Source organism: Cladosporium halotolerans (genome assembly GCF_011745625.1).
Source record: "Cladosporium halotolerans strain TM138-S3 chromosome Unknown Sca52, whole genome shotgun sequence".
Taxonomy (NCBI): domain Eukaryota; kingdom Fungi; phylum Ascomycota; class Dothideomycetes; order Cladosporiales; family Cladosporiaceae; genus Cladosporium; species Cladosporium halotolerans.
Genome location: NW_027191503.1, coordinates 1 through 26,996, shown reverse-complemented (window position 1 = coordinate 26,996; position 26,996 = coordinate 1). Strand labels below are relative to the sequence as shown.

The 26,996-nt window shown below is 54.2% G+C and overlaps 13 protein-coding genes across 13 annotated transcripts; 6 read left to right on the top strand and 7 right to left on the bottom strand.

Moving 5' to 3' along the window:
- Window positions 1-304: 304 nt before the first annotated feature.
- Window positions 305-2,865, bottom strand: WHR41_08886 (uncharacterized protein; the record flags this gene model as incomplete). The annotated part of the gene is made up of 3 exons (XM_069377490.1): window positions 2,543-2,865; window positions 2,342-2,435; window positions 305-2,260 (listed from the first exon to the last, which is right to left on the bottom strand). The coding sequence occupies exons 1-3, from the start codon at window positions 2,716-2,718 to the stop codon at window positions 305-307; spliced, it is 2,226 nt and encodes a 741-aa protein (XP_069225473.1). The 5' UTR covers window positions 2,719-2,865.
- A 397-nt stretch (window positions 2,866-3,262) lies between these two features.
- WHR41_08885 (uncharacterized protein) lies at window positions 3,263-4,265 on the bottom strand (the record flags this gene model as incomplete). The annotated part of the gene is made up of 4 exons (XM_069377489.1): window positions 3,263-3,484; window positions 3,538-3,967; window positions 4,020-4,050; window positions 4,110-4,265. The coding sequence occupies 4 exons, from the start codon at window positions 4,263-4,265 to the stop codon at window positions 3,448-3,450; spliced, it is 654 nt and encodes a 217-aa protein (XP_069225476.1). The 3' UTR covers window positions 3,263-3,447.
- Window positions 4,266-4,531: 266 nt separating this feature from the next.
- On the bottom strand, window positions 4,532-5,627 carry WHR41_08884 (uncharacterized protein; the record flags this gene model as incomplete). Its single annotated transcript, XM_069377488.1, has 4 exons — window positions 4,532-4,616; window positions 4,703-5,321; window positions 5,382-5,468; window position 5,627. Coding segments are annotated over 4 exons (792 nt in total).
- Window positions 5,628-5,937: 310 nt separating this feature from the next.
- On the bottom strand, window positions 5,938-7,305 carry WHR41_08883 (uncharacterized protein; the record flags this gene model as incomplete). The annotated part of the gene is made up of 2 exons (XM_069377487.1): window positions 6,975-7,305; window positions 5,938-6,921 (listed from the first exon to the last, which is right to left on the bottom strand). Exons 1-2 carry the CDS (start codon window positions 7,014-7,016, stop codon window positions 5,938-5,940), a joined length of 1,026 nt encoding a protein of 341 aa, XP_069225478.1. The 5' UTR covers window positions 7,017-7,305.
- Window positions 7,306-7,923: 618 nt separating this feature from the next.
- WHR41_08882 (uncharacterized protein) lies at window positions 7,924-9,214 on the top strand. The gene is made up of 2 exons (XM_069377486.1): window positions 7,924-8,672; window positions 8,730-9,214. Exons 1-2 carry the CDS (start codon window positions 8,073-8,075, stop codon window positions 8,832-8,834), a joined length of 705 nt encoding a protein of 234 aa, XP_069225477.1. The 5' UTR covers window positions 7,924-8,072; the 3' UTR covers window positions 8,835-9,214.
- Window positions 9,215-9,311: 97 nt separating this feature from the next.
- On the top strand, window positions 9,312-10,882 carry WHR41_08881 (uncharacterized protein). The gene is made up of 4 exons (XM_069377485.1): window positions 9,312-9,587; window positions 9,666-10,085; window positions 10,141-10,489; window positions 10,548-10,882. Exons 1-4 carry the CDS (start codon window positions 9,412-9,414, stop codon window positions 10,584-10,586), a joined length of 984 nt encoding a protein of 327 aa, XP_069225480.1. The 5' UTR covers window positions 9,312-9,411; the 3' UTR covers window positions 10,587-10,882.
- Window positions 10,883-11,133: 251 nt separating this feature from the next.
- WHR41_08880 (uncharacterized protein) lies at window positions 11,134-13,342 on the top strand. The gene is made up of 2 exons (XM_069377484.1): window positions 11,134-11,863; window positions 11,940-13,342. Exons 1-2 carry the CDS (start codon window positions 11,431-11,433, stop codon window positions 13,247-13,249), a joined length of 1,743 nt encoding a protein of 580 aa, XP_069225479.1. The 5' UTR covers window positions 11,134-11,430; the 3' UTR covers window positions 13,250-13,342.
- A 3,115-nt stretch (window positions 13,343-16,457) lies between these two features.
- WHR41_08879 (40S ribosomal protein eS25) lies at window positions 16,458-17,449 on the top strand. Its single transcript, XM_069377483.1, has 4 exons — window positions 16,458-16,527; window positions 16,586-16,628; window positions 16,794-17,003; window positions 17,063-17,449. The coding sequence occupies exons 1-4, from the start codon at window positions 16,525-16,527 to the stop codon at window positions 17,083-17,085; spliced, it is 279 nt and encodes a 92-aa protein (XP_069225482.1). The 5' UTR covers window positions 16,458-16,524; the 3' UTR covers window positions 17,086-17,449.
- On the bottom strand, window positions 17,374-18,574 carry WHR41_08878 (uncharacterized protein). Its single transcript, XM_069377482.1, has 2 exons — window positions 18,040-18,574; window positions 17,374-17,979 (listed from the first exon to the last, which is right to left on the bottom strand). The coding sequence occupies exons 1-2, from the start codon at window positions 18,292-18,294 to the stop codon at window positions 17,446-17,448; spliced, it is 789 nt and encodes a 262-aa protein (XP_069225483.1). The 5' UTR covers window positions 18,295-18,574; the 3' UTR covers window positions 17,374-17,445.
- A 293-nt stretch (window positions 18,575-18,867) lies between these two features.
- Window positions 18,868-21,080, bottom strand: WHR41_08877 (uncharacterized protein; the record flags this gene model as incomplete). Its single annotated transcript, XM_069377481.1, has 5 exons — window positions 20,410-21,080; window positions 19,953-20,232; window positions 19,795-19,896; window positions 19,039-19,743; window positions 18,868-18,982 (listed from the first exon to the last, which is right to left on the bottom strand). Exons 2-5 carry the CDS (start codon window positions 20,222-20,224, stop codon window positions 18,868-18,870), a joined length of 1,194 nt encoding a protein of 397 aa, XP_069225502.1. The 5' UTR covers window positions 20,225-20,232; window positions 20,410-21,080.
- Window positions 21,081-21,124: 44 nt separating this feature from the next.
- WHR41_08876 (uncharacterized protein) lies at window positions 21,125-22,311 on the bottom strand. The gene is made up of 2 exons (XM_069377480.1): window positions 22,136-22,311; window positions 21,125-22,061 (listed from the first exon to the last, which is right to left on the bottom strand). Exons 1-2 carry the CDS (start codon window positions 22,182-22,184, stop codon window positions 21,442-21,444), a joined length of 669 nt encoding a protein of 222 aa, XP_069225503.1. The 5' UTR covers window positions 22,185-22,311; the 3' UTR covers window positions 21,125-21,441.
- A 174-nt stretch (window positions 22,312-22,485) lies between these two features.
- On the top strand, window positions 22,486-23,310 carry WHR41_08875 (uncharacterized protein; the record flags this gene model as incomplete). Its single annotated transcript, XM_069377479.1, has 1 exon — window positions 22,486-23,310. One exon carries the CDS (start codon window positions 22,486-22,488, stop codon window positions 23,308-23,310), a length of 825 nt encoding a protein of 274 aa, XP_069225484.1.
- A 391-nt stretch (window positions 23,311-23,701) lies between these two features.
- WHR41_08874 (uncharacterized protein) lies at window positions 23,702-26,664 on the top strand. Its single transcript, XM_069377478.1, has 5 exons — window positions 23,702-24,031; window positions 24,086-25,546; window positions 25,615-25,750; window positions 25,841-26,256; window positions 26,323-26,664. The coding sequence occupies exons 1-4, from the start codon at window positions 23,889-23,891 to the stop codon at window positions 25,916-25,918; spliced, it is 1,818 nt and encodes a 605-aa protein (XP_069225481.1). The 5' UTR covers window positions 23,702-23,888; the 3' UTR covers window positions 25,919-26,256; window positions 26,323-26,664.
- The last annotated feature ends 332 nt before the right edge of the window (window positions 26,665-26,996 follow it).

The window sequence follows — 26,996 nt, the reverse complement described above, 5'->3', positions numbered from 1 at the left end:
TACTGCACCGATTTTGCTTGCTTGAGAAACGGACCGATGAAAAGGTTCGACCACTCAATGCCTCGCTTGGTATGACATCGGCAAACCCACTGTCAGCGTCGATATGTTGACGATCCATTCGTCAGCATGATAAAGACAACACATGTGCGTCTCACATTTGTCTCGACTTTCTTTGAAGAAACCTGATAACCAGGAGCGGAAAGCATTAAGTCAGGAAATAGCTTGCTGAATGAAATCGTTCTATCATTGTTGGTATCTCAAGCCGAAGAGTTTGCAAGTCTCTGTGACTCCACTTTGCCCCGACTCACATCGTGGGTGCCTCCCCGGCCATCGTGCCATCATTCCCACCCGACCAGTCAAACCCATTGAGCCACATATCATCCCCATTAGACCCAAAGACGTCATCACCCTGAAGCCACCCAAGTAGATTCTCCAGCGACACATCGTCGCCCAACGGCATATTCCCCGCCGGTTCCGACGCCGGGGACGAGCCCTCAAGCCTCGTCCTCAGGGCAGCGTAAGCATCTTCCAAAGAGATGTTTATCGCCTTGCGAAGGTCGTTCTTAACGTCCGTGCCGTTGTGGATTGCTTTGGCGAACGTCAGAAGACAGCGCATTAGTAGCTGAGCTTTGACGTTCGTCTGCCCTGCTTCGACTCTTGCCAGACTCAAGGGTAGGTGGCCCTCTATGGCTGCGATGAGGTGGTTTTCTGATGATGTGCCAGGCGAAGGCATCAGGAGGGACGTGTTGGCATTCTCAGCGCAGACGTATTCGCTTAAGAAGTTGGCTGCCGCGGTATAGACGTCTTGAAAGACGCTGCAGCCGTGGAGCACCGCTCGGTAGAAGTCTGGGTCACGCTGTAGAACTGGCGGAGATAGCAGGGAAAATGAAGAGTCGAGGCAAATCTTGCGTGAGTAATAGAAGAGAGGTTCGTCTTTCGCTTTGAGCGCGTAATTGTAGTGTAGGGCCAGCAAGAAGCGCTGCATGAGAAGATTGTACAGCTCGATCTGGAATTGGCTGATTGGCGCGTTGGCTTTTCGCCAGCCTTCGATGAGCGCTGTGCTCTGGCGCATGTCTTCAACCAGCTCCTTGCTCCGGGCAAGCGCTTCCTGGTAGCTAGGCGCAGGGCGAAAGTCGTTAACAAATCTGGCGATTTTCAACCTAATTCGTATCGACCGTGCAAGCAGTATCTGGACTGAAGACTGTGTGTATCTTTCCAGCGGAGAGGCGGCACGTCGGTTGGTGGCGCTCGACGAGCTAGCCTCGTCAACGTTGCTAGGAGGCATGCAGTCAAAGTCGTCTTCCCTTATCAGTGGTCTTCCTCCGGAGTCAATGTTGGCCTGCAACTCCAGCTCGAGAACGGCTGCCCAAAGTCGTCTACGGACCTCATACTCCTGTTGAGGCACTTGAGACTCTGCGAAATGGATAGGATCAACGTGAAGCCCCATGTGCATCGCTGTTACAACCAAAGATCCAGCCGAGAGCGCTGTCATCTTCCCGTCGACGCCATTCGACTGGCGGGCAAGGAGGAGGAGGCAATGGGTGCGCAGACTCCATAAGTTCATGCGCATCTTTGCGCGTGGTTGATTGAGCCATCGTGATGCTAAGTAGATCCAGTGTATGATGTTCTTGCGGCTGAGGCCGTGATCTGGGCATACAGCAGCACCATTGGCAAACACAAGTATCATACTTGCGTGAAAGCCTGGAGGTACATTCGTGGAATCTCTCCAGTACTGCTCGTAGAAGCCCATAAACTGTGGAACATCGAGGACGTGGAACACTTTATCGGTAGACCGCAGATAGGCTTGAACCAGCATGTCTGCCACTGACCGGCTCGGTAAAAGGCTCTCACCCTCCCTGAGCTTTATATCATCGGGAGACTCTTGGGTCTTTACTTCTCTGGCCAAGGCCTTACATTTGGCGAGAAGGCCGAAGGCATCGCTGAAGCCCTCATGGGCGATCTCGCGAATGCCTTCGATAGCAATGGAGGACGTGGTCAGATAACTGGTCCAGTGACTTTCGCCATAGAGCCTGTTCTTCGTGTAAGTTCCGCGGATGCCTCTGAGCGGTGCCGGGTTCATATGCTCGAGGCCATCAAGAGGGAGGTGTTGCTTCGCGGCGTGCTGCTGCTCACTTGGTCGGATCAGAGGCGATTGTGTGACAGCTGGTGAAGGTGGCAGTATTGAAGATGTAATCGAAGATTGGTGAGGCTGAGAAGATATTGGAAGTGATGGCGTGTGACTTTGCAATTCTCTCGACGCCTGGACTATGTCAATATCTCTCTCAAATCCGATGCGCTTCACATTCAAGAGAATTGTATGTCGTCACGACATCCTACCTACATTGGACTGTGCAACGATAGCACTGTTGTCTTTGTAAACGCAAGCTGGAAGACGAGACTTGACACAAGCGCCGCATGGATCGCTTCGATCACACCTATGAGAACCACGTCAACATCCTCGTAAATGGAACAGCGATTGCCACAGTGCTACACCGGATCTGTGAAGTACGGGTACACCTTTCTAAGCCTTGAGGCTACTTACTTTAGCTTTCTCTGTCGGCATTGCTCACACGAGAGCGCGGCACGACGGCGTTTACGTGGACGCGGCGGGTCTTGCGGTTCCATCTTTGGAAGCGGTTGTCTTATCAGATCGTTTTGCATGTACGCTGTCGCCGAGCTCAGAAGCTCGAGTCCATGCTCGGATGTCCGTTCAGCCATGATGCTCGGGGTTAGTCGGTGTCCCGGCTGGGGGATTTCCGGCACGGAAAATCAGAATGAGCATAAAGTGAAGGTAAGACTACGCCCAATGCAACGTAAGCCTTACTCTTCTCACGTATGTGCCGAGTATGAAGGTTCTATGTCTTCCGCTCGAAAGTGTCGCCAACAACGCGTGAGTGGATGAGAAACTCCCAGCCTCAGCCCTACGGCGGTGATCGGATCGGAAGAGTCCGGCTTTCGGAGATAAGCCATTCCGCCGAACGAGCAGCACGAGTTGCTACCTTACGGTTGCTTCACTTTTCCAGAACAACATTTGAGCATGAGTTCCTTCCTATCTGTGAATTTCTTGCGAGGGATTCTCAGTCTTTATACCAAATTGCTTACTGTGTCGTTGCTCTGCACGGTGATTCATGGCCAGGTTTGCTGCACACTTTGGGCGGATGACGATGATCATACCATTGCTTACACAAAAGTTCGTAGGCATCTTACGCTACTTTGTACGAGTCATCGTATCATAATTCAAAAGAGAAATTTTCTAAGAAGCCTTTGAAAACCACTCTCGATTCCTATCGTCTCCGATACACTCAAGCTCGGAGACGGAATCTTTAGATAATGCCAGCCACTCGTAAGCCTAAAAGGTTGCCAAAGTCTTCACGATCGGCGTGCTGCAGCTCCCAGATCATTGTAACATTCGGCCGGAGCCCCACATTATAGTCACACCTCCGACCATCAACCACAACAGTATGTCACCGAGCGCTGATCTCCCCTGCCTCATATTAGCAGACACACACAGTTCTCACGAAGATTCGGAGAACTCACGGCAACGCCATGCTATGCCAGCTAAAGACGAAAGCACCAACGAATGCCCCGATGAAGATGCAGATGATCATGTACCCATTGTAGTACATAGCCAGCAACATGACGAAGTAGGCGACCGCGAACTGCGCCATGTGGAGAAGAGATCTGATGAGCTGTTGTGAGAGCGTCGGAGTGAACGTCGTCGGTTGAAGGAGAGGCGTGGTTGATTGGGTCGAAGGGGTTTTGTTCGCATTGCCAGGGCTTCCTTCGAGGTTTGCCGGGAAGACTTGCGGCGAGCCAATGCTCTGTTGGTGTGAACGGACGATGTAGGCGTCGTACTCGCGGGAAGCACGGCGGAGGGCTTCGAGGATCATGACTAGGAGGAGTACGCCGATGCAGGAACCGGCGAACATCCCTTTACTTGTTATATGCCAGCTGCTCGAAATGAAGCCTGCACTTTCGTCAGCGGTGGCGGAATGAAGGCATCAGTGGAGGGTCCGTACAAGAGTCGATAGTGTTCCAGTTCCATAGCATCTGTTAAGGGTACCTCAGCAAGGCATGTTGCCGGTGATTTCCATTAGAGATCTGCTCACGGAGATTTTGCAGTTGTTGACCATGCCTCCCATACCTCCCATGTCGTGGTCCATGGCCTGCCCTGTTGCCGAGGGCATTACGCTCGAGGTTGTTGGACCAGCCATGTCCATGGTCATATCCATTGTCATAGAGCTTGACATACTTGACATGTCCATGCTTGGTAATGCTTGCAGTGATTGTGCAAATTTGAGGATGCTTGTGAAGGGTTGTCTTGTAGTAGCATATCGGCATGAAGCGTGGTTACAGAGTTTATATCAGTGGATACATCCTAATAATATCGCACGTGGCAGAACAAAAAACCTTCTCAGCTTTGTCGCATTCTCGGCTCGTTATCACATGTGCAGCTCGCAATTGCGGCGGTCGTGCGACCATTTGAGCAAGTTATTGTGCTGCATGTGTACGCCAAGCCTGCACCCTTCGCTCACGCTCCCGAGGGCGCAGTGACGTTCCAGATCTCAGCAAAAGGATCCCAGTAGGAGTCGGTGTGTCGTTCGTATTCCATGGCACTGCACGCTTCGTTAGTGAATGCTCGCTTGGCAAGGCTTGTGATCGGGACCAGGCACAGCTGAGAAGTAAACACCCGCATACTCACTTGGTCACCATGGTCGCAACATCGTCTCCATAATGGCAGCTGATCCACGCCAGAGTCACGTCGATACCCGCAGAGACGCCACTTGAGGACCAGATCTTGCCGTCGACTGCCCATCTGGCGTGCGGGATCCAGCGCGCAGAGGGATCGACGGCGACTACGTCTTTGAAAGCAGCTTTGTTCGTGGTGACTCGCTTTCCAGAGAGAAGGCCGGTCCTGGCGACGACCAGAGAGCCAGTGCAGACGGTGATCAGGTACTTGAGCTTGGGAAAGCTCTTGGTGATGTAGTCCAGAGTTGAGTTGATGTATGGCGAGCGAGATCCGAGCCCGCCAGGGACGAGTAAAATTTCAATGTCGCGCGGAGCGGTGGCGTAGCTGTGTGTCGGTGGAATGCCGATGAATGAGCTGCTGTTCTTGGGGTTCATCGCGGCCAGAAGAGGCTGAGTAGTAACCGGGTCGAGGGTTTCAGCCAGCCAGGAGATATCGATTTTGTGGACGCGAGAAAGTGCATAGAGGGCTTCGTAGGGACCGAAGATATCGAGAGGCTCGTAAGCACGGAAAAGAACAAAGCCCCATTTGTTTGGGGGAGCCTTTGAGTTTGGACCTGGGTTGTTGCCGACACCTTAGGGTGATTAGCAGAGCGTAGGTGAAACTGAAGGAGGTTCATATTTGTGATACACACAGTACTTGGGAGGGTAACCGGTGTATATATAGTTGTATGCGGCGAAAACCTTGCCGCTAGACATCAGAAGGGCTGCTATGCAACACACTGCATATGCCGTTAGCGAACGCATGTTCGGTCAGACCGCGTTGGCGTTGAGTTGTTCGAATTTCGAATGAACCAGATGTTAGATTGCTTGTTCACAAGTGCGGTCAGGGCTCCAACATATTTTCGGTCTTTTGTACGCTTCTACCTTGGACCTACATTTGGGTGTTGCTAGGAGTGAGCTGGTACCAGGCAGCAGCATATAGCCCCGCGGGACAGCCATCCCCGTGTCTATTAGGGGAGAGACCGTGTGAGACTATACGGTTGGGATTGCATGTAAAGTAGTTTTGAGCACGTTTTCGTTCCCTTGCCGTGTCAAAGTAGTGTGTGGCTGCAGTCCAACCTGAGCAGCTCGCCTATTGGCCAAACAAGTGATCCTTCGAGAGACTTGGGACGTTTGTCAGCAATCAAGCTGAGGCTGATGGGTGAGAAAGCAACATCCTAAGTCCGATCATGTCACTCGTGTACTAGCCTAAAGTGCGACGCCTTTCTTCTCCTGCTCAAGTCTTTCCTCGACGAGCCGAGCGAATGCCGCCTGAGACACTTCGGCCCTTTGGACAGCCCGAAGGGTCGCCTCGTCAAGGCTCTCCTCCGGAAGCTCGAGAAGCTTGTTGGAGGTTCCCTTCCTCGTCTCAAAGTCACCGTTTCCGTCGTCATAGAAAATGCGCGTGTACATCACGCGCACATACGCCATGCGCTCGCCGCCTTGCAACGCAACTGCCGCAGCGGCATGTCTTTCCCTGGCGGGCTTCTTGACGATGGTCCAATCTTCGACCTTGTCGCCGGTCACACGAAAGACAGAGTCAAGCATGTCTTTCTGGCTCACAGTAAAAGAATTGACGTAGACAATCTTGTTCCTGAAGTTCTCGAGGCAGCGCTCGGTGTTTCCGCCTTCAGGCTTGATCGGAAGGCTCATCAACGCGGCCACCGCTCGGCCAACTTGAGGCCATGTCGAGATGGAAATCTTCGTCTCGCCATCGTCACAGAAATCGACCGTCTTGCTGGCGAAATCAAAGCCGTAAGCCGACGGGATGGAGAGGGACCACTCGTACCAAAATCCAGTGGTGACAGAGATGTAGCTGCTGACGCCTGTGTCAAGGACATCTCGACGGCCTTTAGGTCCCTTTGAAGCGCCGGGGATGTCGTTGACCACCTCATCGATCGTGGTGTCAAAGCCCCAATCGTTTGGCAGCACCCACGGCACGCCAGCGTCGGCCGCAGCACGGACGAGCTGGCCGTGCGTTTCCGCGGCAGCGGTGACGCTGAGGGTGATAATGAGGGCATCTTGACCGCGAAGGGCAGAGACAAGAGCGTCATGGTCGTTGGTCGAGGCTTTAGCGACTTTGATGCCTGCAGGGAGCTTGCTGGTGCTTTCTGGGCGCGTGATTGCAGTGACAGTGAAGCGACCAGTGTCAATAAGGGATTGGGCCATGAAGCTGCCACTGTTGCCACCGGCCTAGGAGTACCGTCAGCTGAGTTCGAATCAAGTGAACACAGGGAGGCTCTTACGCCAACGATGGCAATGTTCTTCAAGTGGTTGTTGTTTGACATCTTGCTTGCGATCTTTGGGTAATGACAATGAAACTGTCTAGTGAGCTGGAATAACTGATCGGGAGACGCAAGAATGCTACAAGATGGTGACTACCTGGGCAAGCGAGAGAAGACGTCCTATCCTTATGCACTCCTTGAAGGATGCATCGAACGGAGCTAGGTATGGCGTGTAAGTCCGCCGGCCACCTCCCACGCTCCCTGACTACACGGCAGAGCATTTGCGAGCGCAGCCGTGCTGTTTGTCCGTTTTGACACGATGGACCAATTATTGACATGCGGTGTTACGGGAGGAATGTCCGGTCAGCGACAGGACGATATCCCGTGGCAGGATGAAGAGTGGATTCTACCAGGCACGCTAACCCAGATTCGTATTCCAAGATGAGCTGAGAAAGTCTTAGATGTAGTCGACCGTAGCAGAAACAGCTCCACAAAGCCAAACTTGGTTGGTTCAAAGTCCACCCTTCATCAGCTAGTAGTGAAGGTCGTTCTCTTGCGGTTGCCTATGTGGGAGACCCTGTCAAGTATAATCTCCGATGACCTGCTTTTGCATGACTTTTGGAAGATGCTCTTGTCCGGCATTAAGCACTCGCTTTCGGAAGGAAGCGAAAGCGCACGCCAGCTGTTTCGCTACAACTGATCAATTGGTCAACGATAAGAGCCTCCTACCATCAGCTGGCCCAGCTCGCGTGAGTCATTGTGCCATTTCAAGGCCCAGATCGAGTACATGAGACAATCCATAGAATGGAATAGAGGCACCTTGGCCATCTTGATTGCTGATCGTAAGAGCTACGGAAGATGGGCGCCCGAAAACCTTATGCAACTGTTATGACCGCAAGGTGGGGCTGAACTTGCGGAGCAGGTATTTATTCGATTCCAAATCGCACCGTGGCATCGAGACTCGCACTTAACATATATCTGCTCTTCCAGCTTGTGGACTCTCGGCCAAACTGCATGAATTCCTGATCGACCTTGTATCTTTGACTTTGCAGGGCATCGCACTCCAGCATTAGACTGTTTTCGAAGATCTGAAGCCATTGAACAGTACTAACCGCAAATATGGTCCTCACAATACATCACCTCGGTATTTCTCAATCGGAGAGGATCATTTTCCTCTGCGAAGAACTTGACATTCCCTACAAGATCGTTCATCACACCCGGTCTCCTATGCTCTCGCCAGATTCCCTCAAAGCAGTGCCCGGCAACGCCACGGGCAAATCGCCTTTCGTCGAGGACTCTGATGCCGGCATCACGCTCGCCGAGAGCGGTGCGATTGTTGAATACATCATCCATCGGTACGGCGGCGGTCGCCTGGCCGTCAAGCCGACGGCCAGCAACTACGCTGAGTACCTGCAATGGTTCCACTTCAGCAACGCGACGTTGCAGCCTCAGATGGTTGGAGCGATGTTTCCGTCAGACGACAAGAAGGTTCAGGCGTTTAGGGATGACAGGTTGCACAACGGCGCTTTGGGCGTGATGGACTCCCGCTTGAAAAAGAGCAAGTGGCTGGCTGGCGACGAGTTCACGGCCGCGGATATCATGCCGATGTATACGATTACTACGCAGAGGTACTGGGGTCCGCCGCTGGATCTCACAAGATTTCCGAATATCCTTCGCTGGGTGCAGGATGTCGCAGCCAGGCCAGCGTATCAAAAGGCTGTAAGTCAGAAGCTGCAGACTATTTGCGAGAATGATCAATATGCTGACGACTGGTAGATGGAGAAAGGCGACCCTGAAATGCGTTTGTTGATTGATGCGAAGGGTCCCGAGAAGACATTGGCCCAGTTGGGTGGCATTGGGGCTGGCTCTTGGAAGAAATGATCGGTTGGGGCCTGAAGAGTGAAGGCTGGAATGAATACTACTCATCTCCTCTCAGCTATTTCTAAGCACCTTTGGAGAAGTGAGCCTGTCTGACACTATGGCCAATGAAGCCGACGACCTAATGTGATGCCTATCAAACCAATGCTTTCGTAACAAGTTGGATCACATGCAAATCGGCATGCCTCTGCGCTCACTTCGTTTGTGAGGCCTGAGGACGATATACAATGGCATCGCTTATTTTCCGAGGTGTTTCGATGAGCTGATCCGGGCGACATGTACGGCCCAGTGCGAGAGAAATATTTATGCAGATGGTAGAGTATAGGTAGGCCTGTCAAGATAAGGCGTTGCTCCGGGGCGACCGGCGACTGCGCGGGAGTGCCACAGCTCGTCATAGCGCGTGCCGTTTTCATTGGCGACGGGGGTTGCCCCAACGCGCCGCCTAGCCGCTCCTCCGAATAATTATCGGCTTCTCAAAAACATCGAAGCTTATACGTCCTCTCCCTTTGCACCACCTACCTACTCCCACCACCACACCACATCACCTCACTCCATCTCCACTCACCTCACATCAATTACAATGGCCGCCCAAGCCCCGCCCGCCTCCACTGGCAGCGCCAAGATCGACGCTGTCAAGCAGAACGTCCAGGCCGCTGAGCCCCAGAAGCTGTCTGGCCTCGCCCTCTACTCTCGCTTCGCTTTCGCCGGCGCTGTCTGCTGCTCCGTCACCCACGGTGGCCTCACCCCCGTCGATGTGTAAGCTCTCGCCGCCGTCACCCGCCGCGTACACCGTACGTCGCAATGCGCGAGCGCAGCCCGCTAACGCGCTCACAGCGTCAAGACCCGCATCCAGCTCGACCCCCAGACCTACAACCGCGGCTTCATCGGCGGTTTCAAGCAGGTCATCCAGAATGAGGGCGCTGGCGCTCTCCTCACTGGTGCCGGCCCCACCTTCGCTGGTTACTTCCTCCAGGGTGCCCTGAAGTTCGGTGGTTACGAGTTCTTCAAGCAGCAGTCCATTGGCCTCCTCGGCTACGAGTCTGCCGCCAACAACCGCACCGCCGTCTACCTCGCCTCTGCTGGTGCCGCCGAGTTCTTCGCCGACATTGCCCTCTGCCCTCTCGAGGCCACCCGTATCCGTCTCGTTTCCCAGCCCACCTTCGCCTCTGGCCTCGTCTCTGGTTTCTCCAAGATCGCCAAGGAGGAGGGTGTTGGTGCTTTCTACGGTGGCTTCGGCCCCATTCTGTTCAAGCAGTAAGTTGAGGAATACGCACCGAGAATATCGGGACAACCGCTCACATCTCCACAGGATCCCCTACACCATGTCCAAGTTCGTCGTCTACGAGAAGGTCGCTGAGGCCATCTACGCCAACTACGTCGACAAGGCCACTGCCTCTTCCGGCACCAACACCGCCGTCAACCTCGGTTCCGGTCTCATTGCCGGTTTCGCCGCCGCCATCATCTCCCAGCCCGCCGACACCATGCTTTCCAAGATCAACAAGACCCAGGCTCTTCCTGGTGAGGGCACCACCAGCCGTCTCATCAAGATCGCCAAGGAGCTCGGTCTCCGTGGCTCTTTCTCCGGTATCGGTGCCCGTCTCTTCATGGTTGGTACTCTGACCGCCGGTCAGTTCGCCATCTACGGTGACATCAAGAAGGTAAGATTGAAGCCATTGCACAGTCCATCACGTTGACTTCCACTAACAATCTTTCCAGGCCATTGGCGCCGTCGGTGGTGTCGAGATCGCCAAATAAGCGCATCACTTAATTGGAGAGGAGTTATCAATTCAATGTAATAGAGGATACAGTCAATTCTCTGGAACATAAAAAGCAAACGCGAGGCGGCCGACGTGCTCGCGCACGGAGCCTTGCACGACAAAAGACTTGGGGGTTTTGGTACTTGGTTTCAAGCGTTCATGCATGACTATTTGGCCGGCAATGTTGCGATATGCCTGCTGGATAGAAGATAGAACACTGGGACGCTATGTATCATAGGTACACGGGCTGCGCTCACGGGCGTAGATGTAATGCATTCTGTCTTCTTTTTTGTACTGGCCATTTCCACCTTGAGCTACCATGTCGACTCTAGCCGTCACAGCTTGGAACTGTGCGCGAACAGGAATGGTGACTATTGAGTTTTACGACTTTTCACGCCTTGTCCGTACCTGCGCATGAAGGCGCTTGGCGATCAGGGCCGATCGCCGTTCCACTGGCTCTCTCGCAGCGCGTCTGCCACGAGCCCGCATGCGCGTTTCCTGCCTCGGCCGACGACCTGCCAGCCTGCCAGCAGCTCACCGCATCCGACTGCAAACCTGGCACCACCCCGGTCCTCGCGCCGACAACATCGCCCTCGCCGAGCCGGATGGCATAGCATGGCCAAGGCACTGGCCGTTGACCGCCGTACGCGCTTCCGCGCCGCCCGGCGCAACGATGGGCGGATTTTGCTGTGGGTCTGCCCTGACGTCGCCAGGGCTGTCAGACGGTCTTCAGGATATACTTTCGCGGATACGAGACTTGGGGTGACCTTGTAGTTTGTCTCATAACCAGGGGAAGTAGTTTGTACAATTATCAGCAATCGTTACACACATCGATCGCAACCATGCACTTCCCCGGCCAGGGGCAGCAAACACCGCAGAACCAAACCCTCTTCCAAACCTTCGAATGGCACACCAAGAGCGACAAGCCCTCGCACAACGAATCGCACTCCCCCGGCTCCCACTATGCCCGCCTCGCGCGCCTCACGCCTTCGCTCGCCGGCCTCGGCCTGACAATGTTCTGGCTGCCGCCGGGCTGTAAAGCGAACGAGCCATCCGGCAACGGCAACGGCTACGACCACTACGACTACTGGGACCTGGGCGAGTTCGATCAGAAATGTAGAAGGAATACCAAGTGGGGAAGTAAAGAGGAGCTGGGGGATCTGGTCCGGCAGTTGAAGGGAAATGGCGTCGAGGGGATTTGGGACGCGGTTTTGAATCATAAGACTGCGGGCGATACTACGATGGAGTGTTGGGCTGTTGAGGTGGATGGTGAAGGTGAGTGATAAGTTCGCAAGGGGTGAAGGGGGAATCAAGAGATTGTGGACGGGTGCTGACGGTGGAATCGTTTTAGACCGAAGAGTAGAGACTTCTGCTCCTAAGAAAATCACACCCTGGATCGTGTACAACCACGACAACCGCAACGGCGCATATTCACCCATGAAGTGGAGGGCTGAGCATTTCTCGGGTACCGACTGGGACCAAAGGGCGGAGAAGCATGCCATCTACAAGATCATCGACGATCCAGCGAACTTCCCCAAACCTGGCCAGGAGCATCCGGACCTGTTCAAGAAGGGCATGCACCGTATTTCTCGTTTCTTGAGTGGAAAGAAGTCCGACACGAAATCGACCATTGCAATGAAGCGGCCGGGCAAAGACTGGGCTGAGGATGTGGACGATCTTCACGGCAACGCTGACTACCTCATGTTCTCCGACATCGACCACAAGCACCCCGCCGTCCGCGAAGACCTGTTCAGATGGGCCGACTGGATGATCCAAGAGAATGGTCTGGATGGTTTTCGATTAGACGCTGCCGCCCATTTTTCATACGGATTCGCACGGGACTGGATTGCGCGTGCTCATGAAGCCAGCCGTGCCAAACGGGGCCGCGACGCTTTCATCGTCGGCGAGGTATGGACAGGCAAAGTCGCAAAGATCACCAGGTGGCTGGACACAGTCGGACAAGGTGCGTACGCATACGATGCACCGCTCGTCTCCGACTTCTCTCGCGTATCAAAAGACGTCGTCGCGGGCTCCCCCAACGCCGACCTCCGAACCATCATGCGCAGCTCCCTGCTCAAAGAGCGACCCCAAAGCGCCGTAACCCTCGTGACAAACCACGACACGCAGCCCGGCCAAGCTGCCGCCACCCCCATCGACGTCCGCCTCAAATCCCTCTTCTACGCCTTCATTCTCCTCCGCGCCGAGGGCCTGCCCTGCGTCTTCTGGGGCGACATGTACGGCACTCGCGGCAAACAGGCCTCACCGCCCGCCTGCTTGACTTCCGGCAACCGCAGCCTCCTCCCTGACCTGGTTTTCGCACGCCGCATGTTCGCCTACGGCCAGCAGACGGACTACTTCGACGCGCAGAGTGTCGTCGGTTGGACGCGGGCGGGCACGCACGACCGCCCTGGCTGCGCTGTTGTGCTCAGCGTCGGGCCGTATAACAAGTGGTCGACGAAGAAGATGCAGGTTGGCAGGCCTGGTGAAATCTGGGTCGATGTGCTCAGTGACCCGAGGCAGCGGGTCGAGGTCCAGATCGATCAGACTGGTTCTGCTGGCTTCCATTGTTTGGGCTGGAGCCCGGCGGTGTATGTGAGGAAAGATGTGCCGGGTGTCGAGAGGTTCCCTGTGCAGTTTAGTTTGGACGTGTATCAGCAGTAGGTGGTGGTTAATGATGTACAGGGTGATTCGGGTGGCGGATCTGCGTGATATACCATACATTTCATGACAGCGTAATACATGTGCTTTGCAACATCCCGGTTTTTACTGAGAGTGAAGGCTGATATTTCCCAGCCGGCTAGAAGCGGGTTGCGGCGAACAGTTCTGGTCGGTCCTATTCACGAGCAAATGCTACTTCGCACGTGAATGAGTACTTGTGTTCACATGACACAACGCTGGCTTTCCCGTGCTTTCACGAGACTTGATATACAACAACGCTTCGTTCGTGCAAAGCTGCAACTCCAATCTCGACTCTTATCATCATTCGAGACCCTTCCCAAACAAGGCAACAGATCCACAATTCAAATCACAAGCCTGCACACCGCTCCAATGATGCCCGAAGACTGGAACTTCCTATTCTACAGCACCGACCCTGAGCTCTCCCCGCTCAACGACCTCAAAGCCTGGCTCCGCTCGCAAACCCAAGACTCCCACACAACCGTCTCGCCCACCTCGCACTCCATCCTCGTGCTCCGCGTCATGCTGCAAGCCGCAATCAACGAGATCACCGACACCCTCGACGAGCAGATCTCGCTCCTCGTCGTCGAAGCAGACGACTTCAACATCCAAGTCCGGCAAGGCGAGTACTACAAGTCGCGGCCTGAGGACTGGGACGCCGTGCTGCCGACGGACGTCGACGAGATGGGCGCGGAGGAGTGCGTGGGGCTGCTGCGGGCGGCGAAGGAAGAGATCGCGTGGTTGGTCAATGAGATCAGTCGGTTGCAGTGCTATATCCGGGTCGAGAAGGAGTTGTATGGGATGGGGGAGATGGGGCGGAGGACGAGATTGAGGCCGTTGCCGAGGAAGGATCAGGGGAGGGGTGGGAGGGGAGGTTGTGATTTTGGGGATCCGATGGAGGTTGATGATGAGGGGCACGCGTCGCCGGTGAGGTTTCCGTCGTTGGAGTTGTGGAGCTGGTCGTGAGGGGATTGGCAGGTGCGAGGTTGTAGGATGGGTTGAGGGTCTCCGACAAGTGATGTTGGCCACTCAGGCATAAAGCTCGAAGTATTCGAGACTCGTGGAGATCAGGACCCCCCGAGTGATGCACGGGCCGGTTCCGAAAAAGCTGTGAAATGAATCAGAGCCAGCAGACGAGAAGCCCTTCGAGTGCGCAGAACTTGGGTAAGCATGTGTGTGGAGCGACGTGTCGAAGGATGAGGCTCAAATAAACAAACACATTACTCGAGAACACCAAAACTGAATACATGACCCCCTGGGGTATGTTCCAAGACTTCTTTTCTAAACAACAGCAGGTGCCTGATCTTTTGTCAGCTTAATTTTTCCTTATAACTTTTTCACACTCCCAACGTCACATCAGGAGCATCACTTACTGAATGGCCAACATGTCGCATTGAACGTTGGTCAAGTACTCACGTGGGGATCAAGATTAAAGCATTCACATGTGTCTGATGGTCCATATATTACTTCAGTCATCCCTCCACTTCTCCGACACTGTAACAATCGCCTCCATCCAACAGACACACTCAGAACCTTATACTATCTTAGAAGAGGTTCAACCGGGACAACCTCTTCACGAATAAGCTGAGAGATCGTTGCGAAATACAGTGAACGCTACCCCGAAGAGAACCGTCTACCACTCAGAAGGCCATGGTGATTAGAGCATCTCGTCAGCGGATACTGGTGGGCCTTCGGCGCAGCGACTGGACCGAAGGCGCAGCGACTGGACCGAAGTTTGGTTTGCGCCCATCATCGACGAGGCCAGCCTTGAGGATGTGAACTATGTGCCAGAGATCGCTCTTCACTCCAAACCTCACGGTGAACCAGTCCCTGGCGACCCTATGCTCGGCGAAGTGGCTTGGGAGTCCCTCTTTGACCCCAGATACTTCGGCAGCAGTAGACCAAAAGAAAAAGAGTTGATGCAGAGGAAGATTCTCTGGCTCGCCTGGAGCTACCTCATGGCTGAGAATGCGGATGATATCGAATCAATCAAATTGGAGTTGGTACAATCCAAAGATCCAAGGCGGAAGGCGCTCGAAAGAGAATGCCGTCAAGAGAGCAAGCGCAGGTCACGGAACGCGACGAGGCGCAAACAAGCTCGGACTGCGAGAGGTCTTCCGGATAAACCGACAGACAGTGACAGCTCATCAGATGAATCTGGCTATGATAGCGATCATGGCAGAGGACCACCAAACAGATCAGGCCCCAATAGGCCAGATTGTCCGGGAACTGACGAGAGGCCACCTATGCGTCCCGGGCCGAGTGGACCAGAAGATGGCTATAACGAGAGGCCGTCTAGTGAGCGATCAAATCTTTTCATGAGCGGAGGTCTGGGAAGCAGAAGTGGACCACAAAGCGTCGATATGGACGGTAGTATATTCGCCAGAGCCACCCCAAATACCCAGGCTGGCGGCAAGAGAAGATATTTGGACACCCTTGAGTCTCCTAATAAACTCTTGCGCGCTAACGGCTCTGGATCCGGAGTTCGTGGTCTGGGCGGCGTGCTTATGCTAAACACGCAAACAACCACAGGCCAACAACCTGAGGGGGAAGCAGATGAAGGTTTCAATGATGAAGATGTCCGCAGCATGAACGGTGGGCTTGGTGAGAACGCTGCCCTTGAGACAGCACTGCACCTGCCGAATTGCTCAGGTCAGAAGCTTCACGACGGCGACCATCAGCTGTTAGAAGAGGATGACATTCAGATCATCAACAATGGGTTCGATGAGGCCACAGCCTTGGCCAAGGCACTTCGCAATAGCCAAGTGCCGGAAGATCGATTACACACTCCAAAAAGCGAGCAAGAGTAGCCGCCGCCCACCGTGATTATCAGAGCAGCTACTGCTCTTGCCGTAATCGGTCTGGCTGTCGAGATGGCTGTTGAGCGCATAGCGATTCGTCTCTGTGCCAAAATCTTGCAGGTTCCATACTGCGAGCGTTTGGCAGCAATCAGCATCATATGAGGGCAGTACTAGTGATCATCAATAGCGGCAATATTGTCAAACTGAACATTATCCATACACCATCAATTTGAAGGTTGATCCAGTGACGTCCAAAGCTGGCACTACGTTACTGGGTCCCCCAGAATTGAAAGCCGTGAAAGCCAAACGGCAGGCACAAAGCCGGCCCGCACGTGACGTTCTGGCTGCGCACAATTTCGCTCCCCGCTCGCCAAGCCACGGAAAGCCGCACTCATTCCTTTTCAAACCGGGCATCCGACCACAGCGTATCGAACTACTCTCCTCGGACAGACAACAATCATGGTATGTGCCCGCCGCGCCTGGAAGCGACGAAAGGCTGCTCGTACTAACAATGCAATAGCCTCCCGCCGGAAAGCAAAAGAAGAAGTGGTCCAAGGGCAAGGGTACGCGAACACCATCCTCCATCTCCCCCCGTGCGACACGGCGACAACATTAAACACCGTCTCGCATCGCGCACGATATCGAAACAACCGAGACATCGAGCGACGTCGTCGAGCCGACCAGGATATCCGGAATGGAACGAGCGCTAACGTAGATTCGCACAATAGTCAAGGACAAGGCCGTCCACGCCGTCATCCTCGACAAGACCCTCCAGGAGCGTCTCAACAAGGATGTCCAGTCCTACCGTCTGATCACCGTCGCCGTCCTCGTCGATCGCCTGAAGATCAACGGCTCCCTCGCCCGCAAGGCCCTGAACGATCTCGAAGCCCAGGGCACAATCAAGAAGGTTGTCGGTCACAACACCTGCAACATCTACAGTACGTTCAACTCGAGGATACAACTATCGGAATCACTGGACACTAACATGTGACTGCAGCCCGCGCTGTTGCCCAGGAGTAGATGAAGTTTGGGTTGGTGGCATTGCATGATATCACGGCGTATTGAGGACTGCGGTTTGGAGCAGGTAGCTTGACATCAACCGCTTGCCACATTTTTTTCCGCTGAATTGCTGTCCCGTTTCAATTACGTTATCATAACGAGAGGCTATCCATGTGATGCGGTGTGTATGAGGGTTACCAGAGCTCGTCGATGCGAAAACCACGAAGAGAATGGCCTGATGGAAGTACACGACCATGCTACTAGCCACCCAAAGCTATCATTCTCACTGGGACATGCAAGGACGTTAAGTGGTGAAGAACACGTCCTTCCGATTGAGATAATCATCGCTTTACGCATCTATTTGATCACAGCTTCAACATCTCAAGCGCCCGGCCTATACGCCGCACCAGCGTCCTTTCCAGCCGTCTTAGGCTTCGGCCTGTTCTTCTGAGCCTGCGCACACAGCCCTCTCTTCGGCGTCTTCTCCAACCAATCCGGCTCCCTCTTCACAGTTCCGACCTCAAAGTAATCCTTCCCGCCTGCTCCCCTAAACATCTTCGACCAGCCCTCAATCGTATCCTTGACCTTCTTCCTCGCATTCCGCAGCTCCTGCTCCCTCAGCTTCTTCTGCTCAGGCGTCACTTCCTTTTCTTCGAAGCCCGGCACGTCGACCGAAACGTATGTCCACTCGGCGCCGCGCAAGTCCGGCGTCGAGTCCTCCGCGAAGCAGCCAGTGATGAAGCCGCGCGCGGCGTCCTTGCCCGCGAAGACGTTGTAGCTGCCGCCGGGGCCGTAGACGCGGCGGCCGGCCGTGACGTCGTAGATCGTGCCGTTGAGCGCGAGGTAGATGGGCTTGTTTGGGTCGCTGCCGTCGTAGGCGAGGAGCTCGGCATCGGTTAGGGAGACGGGGCCTTGCTGTAGAATTTTGTTAGTATCCTGATTGTGTGAACTGCACTTGAGTACTGAATTTCTTACCAAGTATCGCATCACCGCGGCCGGCCGAACGAACCATGGCCGGTAGCCCCAGAGCACGGAATCGTTTGTGATGAAGTAGCTCAGCAGGCAGTTGAGAAGGAAGAGCCCACCCAATATCCGCAACACGTCCACTACTCCTACGCCTCCACTGCTGGATGCACTCTTCTTGTCCTTATTACTCTTTTCATTTTGAGATCCTGTCGCGTCTTTGTCTTGAAGTCCAACCCTCCTTCTTAGATCGTTGTCGGTGGACATCGTCGCCTAGTCTTCGGCAGGTACAATCTTGCGGTTTTTGACAGAGCGACTCTCCTGCTTCTTATACCAGCCCGCAAGCAATGATCCCTCGGCACGTTGCTCGAAAGTCGTAGATCTCGCCGGTAGAAGGAGGGGTATTGGGCCGATCGTGCCAAACTAGGAATTCAACGGGATGTTGAGGCGCGAGCGAACTTCGTTCGTTGGCACCTTCAGCGCTCAACTGGTGCGATCAGCATGCACCGGAAGCGTGTAAAAGGCGATGGTGTGATCTGGCGCAAGAGCTTCTATGGCATCGTGACAAATGGCCAGCTTGTTTTAGGGCAAGGGTCATCAACGGTCAATGCGGAGGGAGTGGGCCGCAGGGCCGTGGGGCTCTGCGAGAGCTTGAGCTCGCTTAACGATCTTTTAGCACATGTGAGACGACGGATCAAGGAAACGTCCGACGGCATGGATACTATTGTTCAGAAGGGGATTTCGAACCGCACAATACACGAGTACACGACTATGCGCTTAAATGTACACGCTAATATGATACCAAAGCATTTCCTGATCTGATGAGCCTTCAACTTCTCATCAGACTTTGAACACTTCCACCACGGCATCTTGTAGCAGACTGACATTGTAGTCAATCAGAACCCTCTTGTCGATTCCACTGCCTTTACCCATAAGGCAGATCAAAGAAAGGTGTCTGGTATGCGTCAGCACCGATTACCAGGTTAAACATTCTGTAGAGGTGATACTTACTCCGTGATCTCTCGAGCGTAGATGTAGGTGTCACCGTTCCTTTCAAACGTGACAACACTCTCGCCGATACCTTCATCGTCGGCATCTGAGCCGCCTGCCGGCTTCTTCGCTGGTTGTTGCCAGCCGTATAGGGCTTTGATGTCGACAATCACATCGACATAATCAGAGCACACCTCGTAATCCTTCAGAAACGTCGGACTCGCATCCGTGGCAATGTAGATCTTGCTCGCTGTGTCAAAGAGATATGCCTTCTGCATACCGCAGGTCGAGCATAATCTGTTGAGCAGAGCTTCCAGCGCAGGCAGTTGCGGCAAGAGCCTCTGCACGACTTTGCTGATCGCTTCGTAAATCGAGTGGTCGAAGATGCTCGTCTGGTGGAACGCGACTTCTCGGTGCCCGAAGCCGACGTCCGAGAGCTCGTCTTGCACGCGCTGCCGCACTTCCCTAAAGGCGTCGTAACGGTACTCTTCGCTCAGGCCGTCCGTCTTGTGGATGAAGACCTCGAAGTGCACTCGCGGGTAGTTCTCAGCGAGAAAACCTGCCGTGTGCACGAGCGAGTTGATCGAGCTCAGGTAATCATCTTGCACGTCGATGACCCAGATGACAGTACCTAGTTCGCGGAAGTTGGCCTCGGAGTATGCGATTTCTGGAGATTCGATGGAGAGTTGTGAGGGAACCTCCGTCATCTCAAATTGAGCGAAAGATCTGATTCGGACGTCAGCACATGGCAAAACATTTTGGTTCTATTGGACTCACTGCATCGAGACAGTTTTCACGGTATTTGTTGATTCGAGATAAAGAGTCTCTGTGGGCGGCATCTTCTGCAAGATCACATTCTGGATGGAGGATTTGCCGCTCCTGCTGAGAGTCAGTCGCTAAACTCGAGAAAGCTCGCCGGACCAATTCCATCTCACCTTCGCTGGCCCATGAGTAACAGCTTCGGGTGCCCCTTTCGCCGCACAGCTGTGGGCTCGACATGCCTAGCATCTTCAGTTGCGCGTCGCTCGTCCTGCAAGCGTCGTGTCAACAGATTGTACTCGATCGGTGAGCTGTGTGCCGATGAGTTTGAGGCAGAAGCTGTCGAATTGCTCGTCGCTGCCGAGTTGAAAAGCAACTCAAAGGGGTTCTGTTGGGTCGCTGGGGCAGGCGGCGGGCTAAGGATATTCGAGCTGAAGAGGGTATGCATGGCAGGATCTGGACATGGAAACAACTGTTAGAATGGGAATCGAAGGTCAAGTGGCAATGTTGAGATGGTGTTTTGTAGCCGGCCTGGTGGCGAGAACAGATGCGCAACGATAACGGAGGACTATTTCGTCTTTCCATACGGCTGATGTGACACGAGCGAAGGAGGTTCTGGTTTGATAGACTTACACAAATGGCAACAAATGTAACACCACCGTTACTGTCGGGATAGTGACTGATCACATCACGCTGTTGCGGCTACCAGCAGCGCCACTGCCCTTCACAGTTGGTTTTCTTGATCGATTCCGGCGTGGCTCCGGATTGGATGAACAGCAACGTTGAGTCGGCCCAGGTTGGAGTGGGAAGAAGGAGCGCATGGTCCTAGGTACTTCTCCTGGGAAAAATGAAGGAAATTTGCCTTACCTCCATGACAGCCATCTCGTCACCGCCCATCAAACAGCGACTGTTGTCAATAACTTCCCTGTTCTAACGACGCAAGGCGATATCACACCGCCACTCCCGGCCAGCGAGAGTGTCTCCGTTTGTCCAGGGGGGCCTGCTTGTAGCGCGAACAAACGAAATGACAGGCCTTCGCCTAAGAGTCGGAGATTCCAGAAACACGGCGCAGGAAAAAGCAGGCGTCCTAAGCGATACCGCGTGTTCGATAAGGAAGATATGGGGCGCGGAATGCCGGTAGTCTGGTGCTGAGGCCGCTGGTGGTGTCCCGGGGGGCTTTGAGGCGCGTGTGGGAAGGGCTCTCCCGCTTCCGCGTCGCAAGGGTGGCTTGATGGAGGGTCGGATGTGACGGGTTTCAGGGAGGTGTAGGCGGATACGCTTGTTGATAGGGCAAATGGTGCGTGAGGCTGATGGTTCAGTTACCTGAACGCAGCAACCGGGTGAAGCAGTGCAGTGGCGGTGATGCGTGATGCGCTTCATGCTTGGCGCCTCATCGTTTTAGATCTCGATACGCTCTTTCGCAGCGACGAATATAGGGACGACTATTTTTCAAGGTAGCTAATGCAAGCCATGGTGCTCGAGAAACGCGAGATACGATTTGATGCATTCAACGACTCCAGTGCCATGCAAGGTGTGTGGGAGAACTTGAGCTCCCGGTCGACGAGGAGGGCCAGAGCCGCACCGATTTAAATAGTAGGGGTCGAACCTTGATTACCTCCAATCGAACGTGTCTTTCCAATACCGTGGTGTTATTATTCCCTAATCTCACCTCATGACTGGTGGCCTTGCTTCCTTATTCCATTTCACACGGCTGCACACCCACTCCACAGCCTCCCTGACACCCGTGCCCGTCAACGCGCTCAATGGCAGCACCCTACTGTCTCGTACGCTCGCGCCCTTTTCGCCCTCTATGACTCTCCGGACGAGACCCTCTTTAATCCTGACCACCTCAACGCAGTCCTCCGCGTCCTGCTTGTTCGCTAAGACCAGCAGAGGTACACCCTCGGTTTGCTGGTCCTCCAGGATAGACTCCAAGACTATCTTGCACTCTTCGAGTCGTCCTACATCCACCCCTCCGCCTCCGGGAGTATCATGCTCATTGATCTTTTCCACGTCCGCATCGCCTACATCCGTGCTGTCGATTACGAAGACAATCGCGTGACAGCTACTGTAGTAATTCTGCCACAGGCCTCGCAGCGTGTGCTGTCCGCCCACGTCCCAAACTTTCAAGTAACATTCTCCAAGATCCACCAGACTGACATTTTGTCCGACGGTTGGTACTGTGTTCAGCCGCGCATTGTGCTCCGGGTTGTATGAGCTTTTGATCTGCTCGAGCAGGGTGGTTTTACCGGCGTTGTCGAGGCCGAGGAGTAAGATGGAATACTCTGCAGTCGATATTTCGTCAGCGGTCTGTAACACACGTTGAAGTAAGAGCTCTTGTACGTGATGCTAAGCTTACCCTCTTTGCTTGTAGCGTGCAAGTACAGCGATTTGGCCAGATGGTACATTCTCCGGCTCACTTGTGCGGTTTCAGTCTCATCGCGCTTTCGCCCGAGATTCGACTTGACAGCACAGTTTGTGAGGTTACAGGCAGCTGTGGTGGTTGACCACGTACACTCTTTCGCGAAGGGAGGGCGGAGGATTGCTGATCGCGATCAGATTAGATGCAGGATTTAAATCCGCGTCACATGTCACCGCGCCAGTGACGTGACGCGCATGGCCGAGGCTTCTTGACCTCTCTACCCTGAAAGTGTTCGCATTGCAACAAGCCCGTCATCTGGTCCTTGACACAAGAACAGCGAAGGCAGCATGCCTCCTCGAAAGGAGCCCAAGGAGACAGTGACATACCCTCCGTCAAAACGCAAACCACCGCCTTTCAAACCTCAACGACCGAGCCAAGTGCCCCGCGTCGCGTCAACCTCCACGGATACCACCTCACGGCCCGCGAGTAGGACACCGAGTGCGAATATTCCAGCTACAGGCAGAACAAGTGTTCCTGCTGCGAAGAAAAGCGGTTCAGACTTTGCCTCTGCTCGCACTGGAATAGCCGCTGGCACGAGCAACGCTGGCGCGAAGCGAAAGGCTCGCGTCATCGATAGTGACGAGGACGAGGATGGGATTGAAGATGAATCCAGCAGACGGACAGATAATACAAACAAGGAGGCAGCGGATGACTCTGAGGAGGACCTAGCCGACGACCCGCTCACAGCAAGACCACGACAACCGCCTCAGCCAACAGCGCCTGCTAAGCGAAGGCCTGGCCGCCCGCCAAATCGCAAGGAACCTTCACCGCTCTCTATCTCAGAAGATGAGATGGACACGTATATGGGCTCGGTCAACGACATCGTCGCTCCGCGGGTCCCTTCTCAATCAGGCGATGTTCCTTCAATACCCCGCCCTCTCCTCCTTCGCCTCTTGCACGAGAACTTTGCTTCGAAGGACACGAAAATTGATAAGCATGCACTAGCTGTGTTAGAGAAGTACTTTGAGATCTATATTCGCGAGACAATCGCAAGATCGTCTTTGGCAAAGAAGGAGGATGTTGAAAATGGGGTCGCGAGCCAAAGCGAGGAAAGGTGGCTGGAGAAGAGTGACCTGGAGAAGGTCGTCGCTGGCATTGTCATGGACTTTTGAGATACCCTATGGATGCCTTCAATTGAAGCGCGGAGTTATGGTGTTAATCGGCGGTGATCCGTATTCAGAGCGCATTTTCCGTCATGTACCACGGATTGTGAATTCATTCGAAGCTTCGTTCAAGACATATTTGCAGATTCTCAATAGTCGCATTTATTGCCCGATACAAGCCCTCGCTAAGGAAGGGTTATCATCGCACGTGTGCATCGTGATGATGGTGTAATTAGATCAAAGCGTGTTATCATGTATTCTAGTGATCTGTCACATGTATCAAGCCGAAACCAAGGGACCCCTGCGTGGAGAAACAAGCCAGCTGCGACGGGCGGGCCGTTGCTCCAGGCGCCGCAACTGATCATCGCTCCGTCGCCGACCTTCAACCGCCGTTTTGTCTTCAGCTCTCCGATCCCATCACAGTTCGTTCTACCACTCCGCGGCGTCTGGCGCACGGGACCCCGTGTTGTAGCGCATACTCACTCCTTACGGTCGACTCATTGCACGCCACGAGCCACACCTCAGTTCAGCAAATCGTGCAACCGTGGGCCCCAGAAAGAGCAAAGGACGAACATTCAAGGCGCAAGATGGCGGACTCGGAGAACAATGTGCCGTTCAAGCCATTGTCGATTGACCCTCCCTCGCCGAAGGACATTGAGCTCAGCGACCGGTTGATGGCCGAGCTCAAAGCGCAGAAGAACTTCGAGTCGCCCGAGGAAGGGAAACAAAGGTAGGCTGTCGCAAGAGCACTAGAGCTGCCGCATGCGCTGACAATGATCATCAGGGAGAACGTTCTTCGGCAACTACAAAAACTGACAAAAGAGCTGGTACAAGTTGTTGGCAGGGCAAAGAAACTCCCTTCCGCCATCCTGGATACCGCAGGCGGCAAGGTCTTCACGTATGGTAGCTACAGCTTGGGCGTGTACGGGCCAGGATCGGATATTGACACACTGGTGGTCGCACCCAAGCATGTCACGCGCGATGACTTCTTCAAATACTTCCCGGACCTGCTCAAGAGCAATATTGCCGCGAAGGACATCACAGAGTTGACCGCGGTACCCGACGCCAGCGTGCCGATCATCAAAATCGAGCTCTTCGGAATCAGTATTGATCTGATCTTCTCGAATCTCCAGATCGCATCAGTCCCTAGCTCACTCCAATTAACCGACAACAACTTGCTCCGTGGACTGAACGAAGTTGATCTTCGATGTGTCAACGGCACTCGTGTTACTGATCGCATCCTAACGTCTGTCCCTCAAACGAAGCCATTCCGACTAGCTCTTCGCGCCGTTAAACTATGGGCGCAACGGCGAGCAATCTATGGCAACATCGTTGGTTTCCCAGGAGGTGTCGCGTTCGCGATGATGGTCGCAAAGGTCTGCCAGCTATATCCGAAGGCCGCTGCCGCCCGCATTGTCTCACGTTTCTTCTGGCTCATGTCAAATTGGAGATGGCCGGATCCTGTCAGACTCCAAAACAGAGAAGACGCGCCTCTGCAGCTCCGTGAGTGGGATCCGAACACTAGCTTCCACGACAAGAAGCATCTCATGCCGATCATTACACCCGCATACCCATCCATGAACTCGACGCACAACATAGGACCTTCGACCAAGAAGGTTCTGCTGAAGGAGCTGAAGAGGGGCCTTGATCTCACGAATGAGATTACCGACTCCGGCACCAAACAATGGAAGGAACTCTTCCAGAAACACACATTCTTCACGAAAGATTACAAGCACTATCTTATGGTTGTTTCGGCTAGTCATTCGAAAGAAGCGCAACAAGCGTGGTCCGGTCTCTGCCAGGCTCGCCTGCGCAGGCTTATCATGAAGATTGAGGAGCTGCAAAGTAGCGTCGAGCTCGCGCATCCTTTCAACAAAGGTTTCGATCGCGTACATGAATGCTTGCCTGGAGATCAAACAGATACCGTTTTACAAGGCGGTCTCGACTATCAGATCAACGAGTCTGAGACGACTGAGACGGCTGGAGATGTGCAAACGCAAGCCGCTGCTCAGACGGATGCCGAGGGCATGCCCGTGCCCGTCGCGGAAGGTGCTGATTCAAGCGAGGCCGCAAAGGATGGCAAGCACAAGATCTACACAACGACTTACTACGTCGGCATTGACCTAAAGCCGAACCAGAAGTCGCTCGACATCTCCTATGCCATCCATGACTACAAGAACATCGTCACCAGCGCCGACCTCTACAACCCTGACATCAACTCCATCCGCGTTACGCACATCCGCAAGTACGTTCCCATGCCATCCGCTCCACTGATACACCTTCACCAAGATGCAACCGCTAACATCTGTAAAGCTACGACCTCCCAGCCGATCTCTTCGGAGAAGGCGAAGCTCGGCCGACACGGGCTAAGAAATCGAAGGCGGCCAAGAGCACACCACAGGCGGCGCCGGCGAATAACAAACGCACGGTCTCCGGCGCAGGACTCGATGTACGTGTCTTTTTTGAGGGCGGAGTTCCAGCGATTTGTTCTCGACCGCCCTGTGCAGTACAACTTTCGATCGCTGACATCCCATCGCAGGAAAACAAAGACCCCGCCAAACGCCGCCAGTCGGAGAACGGCTTGCCCAACGGCAACGCTAACGGCAAAGGGCCCTGAGCAAGCCAACAACGGACAGGTGTCGGAAGATGTTTGTTCCTTTTTGCTTCAAAATCTAGCTGAGCTGAAAGGCGTCCTTGGATTTGCCACGCCTGACGTTGACGTGTAGCTCGAGAGAACATCGGACTCCACGAGACCCAAGAGGCGGGCATGGACACGCCCAAAGACACAAAAGACCGCGCGACCGATGCCGACGCGCTGGCTTGAAACTCGGCGAACCCTACGAGATCGTCGAGATCTATTCGAAAAAACAACAAAAACAAGCCCCCGATGGGCTGGCCGGCTGATCGAGCCCGTCGACGACGAAGATTCGGCGCGCCAGTGCGAAGAGCTGGCAGGTAAGTACACCACTCTACCCGCACTGGTTGATGCGGGCTCTTCGGCGTTGACACGAGGCGGCATAGCTTCATTTCGGCTTACCAAGCATGGTTCCCAGGCCGGGAGATGAAGCAGAGTGAGACCCGGTGGAACATAAGAAAGGATGACATTACAAAAAAAAAGATAGGAAACCGTCCAGGCATTGCAGCAACGTCGGCGAAGGAAGCGAGCGATGGATTTCCTTGCCTTACTGATGATTATACCCTCCTCTCCCCCTCTTGCGCGCCCCACAGCCGCCAGACGGCGAGTCACTACTTAGCTGCTGTCTGTTCTCTTTGCCCTACCAACTTATTAGCTGAGATAGCCACGTCGCTCTCACGCGAGAATCAAAGCCTTACTACAGGGGCCCACGGGCCCTGACAAATCAATCGACATTTCCCACGTCTGATTTCCCCGAGCCGGCAGGTGCGGCCGTCTGTGTTCCTTTTGTAGCTTTGTAGAGCCCCGGTCCTGGCGCACTTTCGCTCAGCTTGGGCCGTTCGGGGGGTTTGGAGATTGTGCGGCTTACTATTTTACATGTACGGATCTAGCCACGGGCTGCGCGCTGCGCTTACGGCGCGCGGCGCGCGGATGTAGGTACGCTGGTGCTGGCTGCGGTTTTTGAGGCTGTGCGATGTTGGTTTGGGATGGGAGGGGGAGCTGGGAGCTGGGGTTCTGGGGTCTGGGGTTTGGGACGATGATGTTGTGTTACGGAGGGGGG

Bases quoted from the DNA above. Each gene is read 5' to 3' on its own strand.
- WHR41_08882 (XM_069377486.1), top strand. From the start codon at position 8,073: ATGGTCCTCACAATACATCACCTCGGTATTTCTCAATCGGAGAGGATC. The intron at 8,673-8,729 runs GTAAGTCAGAAG...GACGACTGGTAG, and splicing joins GGCCAGCGTATCAAAAGGCT to ATGGAGAAAGGCGACCCTGA.
- WHR41_08881 (XM_069377485.1), top strand. From the start codon at position 9,412: ATGGCCGCCCAAGCCCCGCCCGCCTCCACTGGCAGCGCCAAGATCGAC. The intron at 9,588-9,665 runs GTAAGCTCTCGC...ACGCGCTCACAG, and splicing joins GGCCTCACCCCCGTCGATGT to CGTCAAGACCCGCATCCAGC. The intron at 10,086-10,140 runs GTAAGTTGAGGA...ACATCTCCACAG, and splicing joins GGCCCCATTCTGTTCAAGCA to GATCCCCTACACCATGTCCA.
- WHR41_08880 (XM_069377484.1), top strand. From the start codon at position 11,431: ATGCACTTCCCCGGCCAGGGGCAGCAAACACCGCAGAACCAAACCCTC. The intron at 11,864-11,939 runs GTGAGTGATAAG...GAATCGTTTTAG, and splicing joins TGTTGAGGTGGATGGTGAAG to ACCGAAGAGTAGAGACTTCT.
- WHR41_08879 (XM_069377483.1), top strand. The intron at 16,629-16,793 runs GTACGCGAACAC...TTCGCACAATAG, and splicing joins GAAGTGGTCCAAGGGCAAGG to TCAAGGACAAGGCCGTCCAC. The intron at 17,004-17,062 runs GTACGTTCAACT...ATGTGACTGCAG, and splicing joins CAACACCTGCAACATCTACA to CCCGCGCTGTTGCCCAGGAG.
- WHR41_08878 (XM_069377482.1), bottom strand. From the start codon at position 18,294: ATGTCCACCGACAACGATCTAAGAAGGAGGGTTGGACTTCAAGACAAA. The intron at 17,980-18,039 runs GTAAGAAATTCA...AAAATTCTACAG, and splicing joins CCGCGGTGATGCGATACTTG to CAAGGCCCCGTCTCCCTAAC.
- WHR41_08876 (XM_069377480.1), bottom strand. From the start codon at position 22,184: ATGTACCATCTGGCCAAATCGCTGTACTTGCACGCTACAAGCAAAGAG. The intron at 22,062-22,135 runs GTAAGCTTAGCA...TATCGACTGCAG, and splicing joins GCACGCTACAAGCAAAGAGG to AGTATTCCATCTTACTCCTC.
- WHR41_08874 (XM_069377478.1), top strand. From the start codon at position 23,889: ATGGCGGACTCGGAGAACAATGTGCCGTTCAAGCCATTGTCGATTGAC. The intron at 24,032-24,085 runs GTAGGCTGTCGC...AATGATCATCAG, and splicing joins CCCGAGGAAGGGAAACAAAG to GGAGAACGTTCTTCGGCAAC. The intron at 25,547-25,614 runs GTACGTTCCCAT...ACATCTGTAAAG, and splicing joins CGCGTTACGCACATCCGCAA to CTACGACCTCCCAGCCGATC.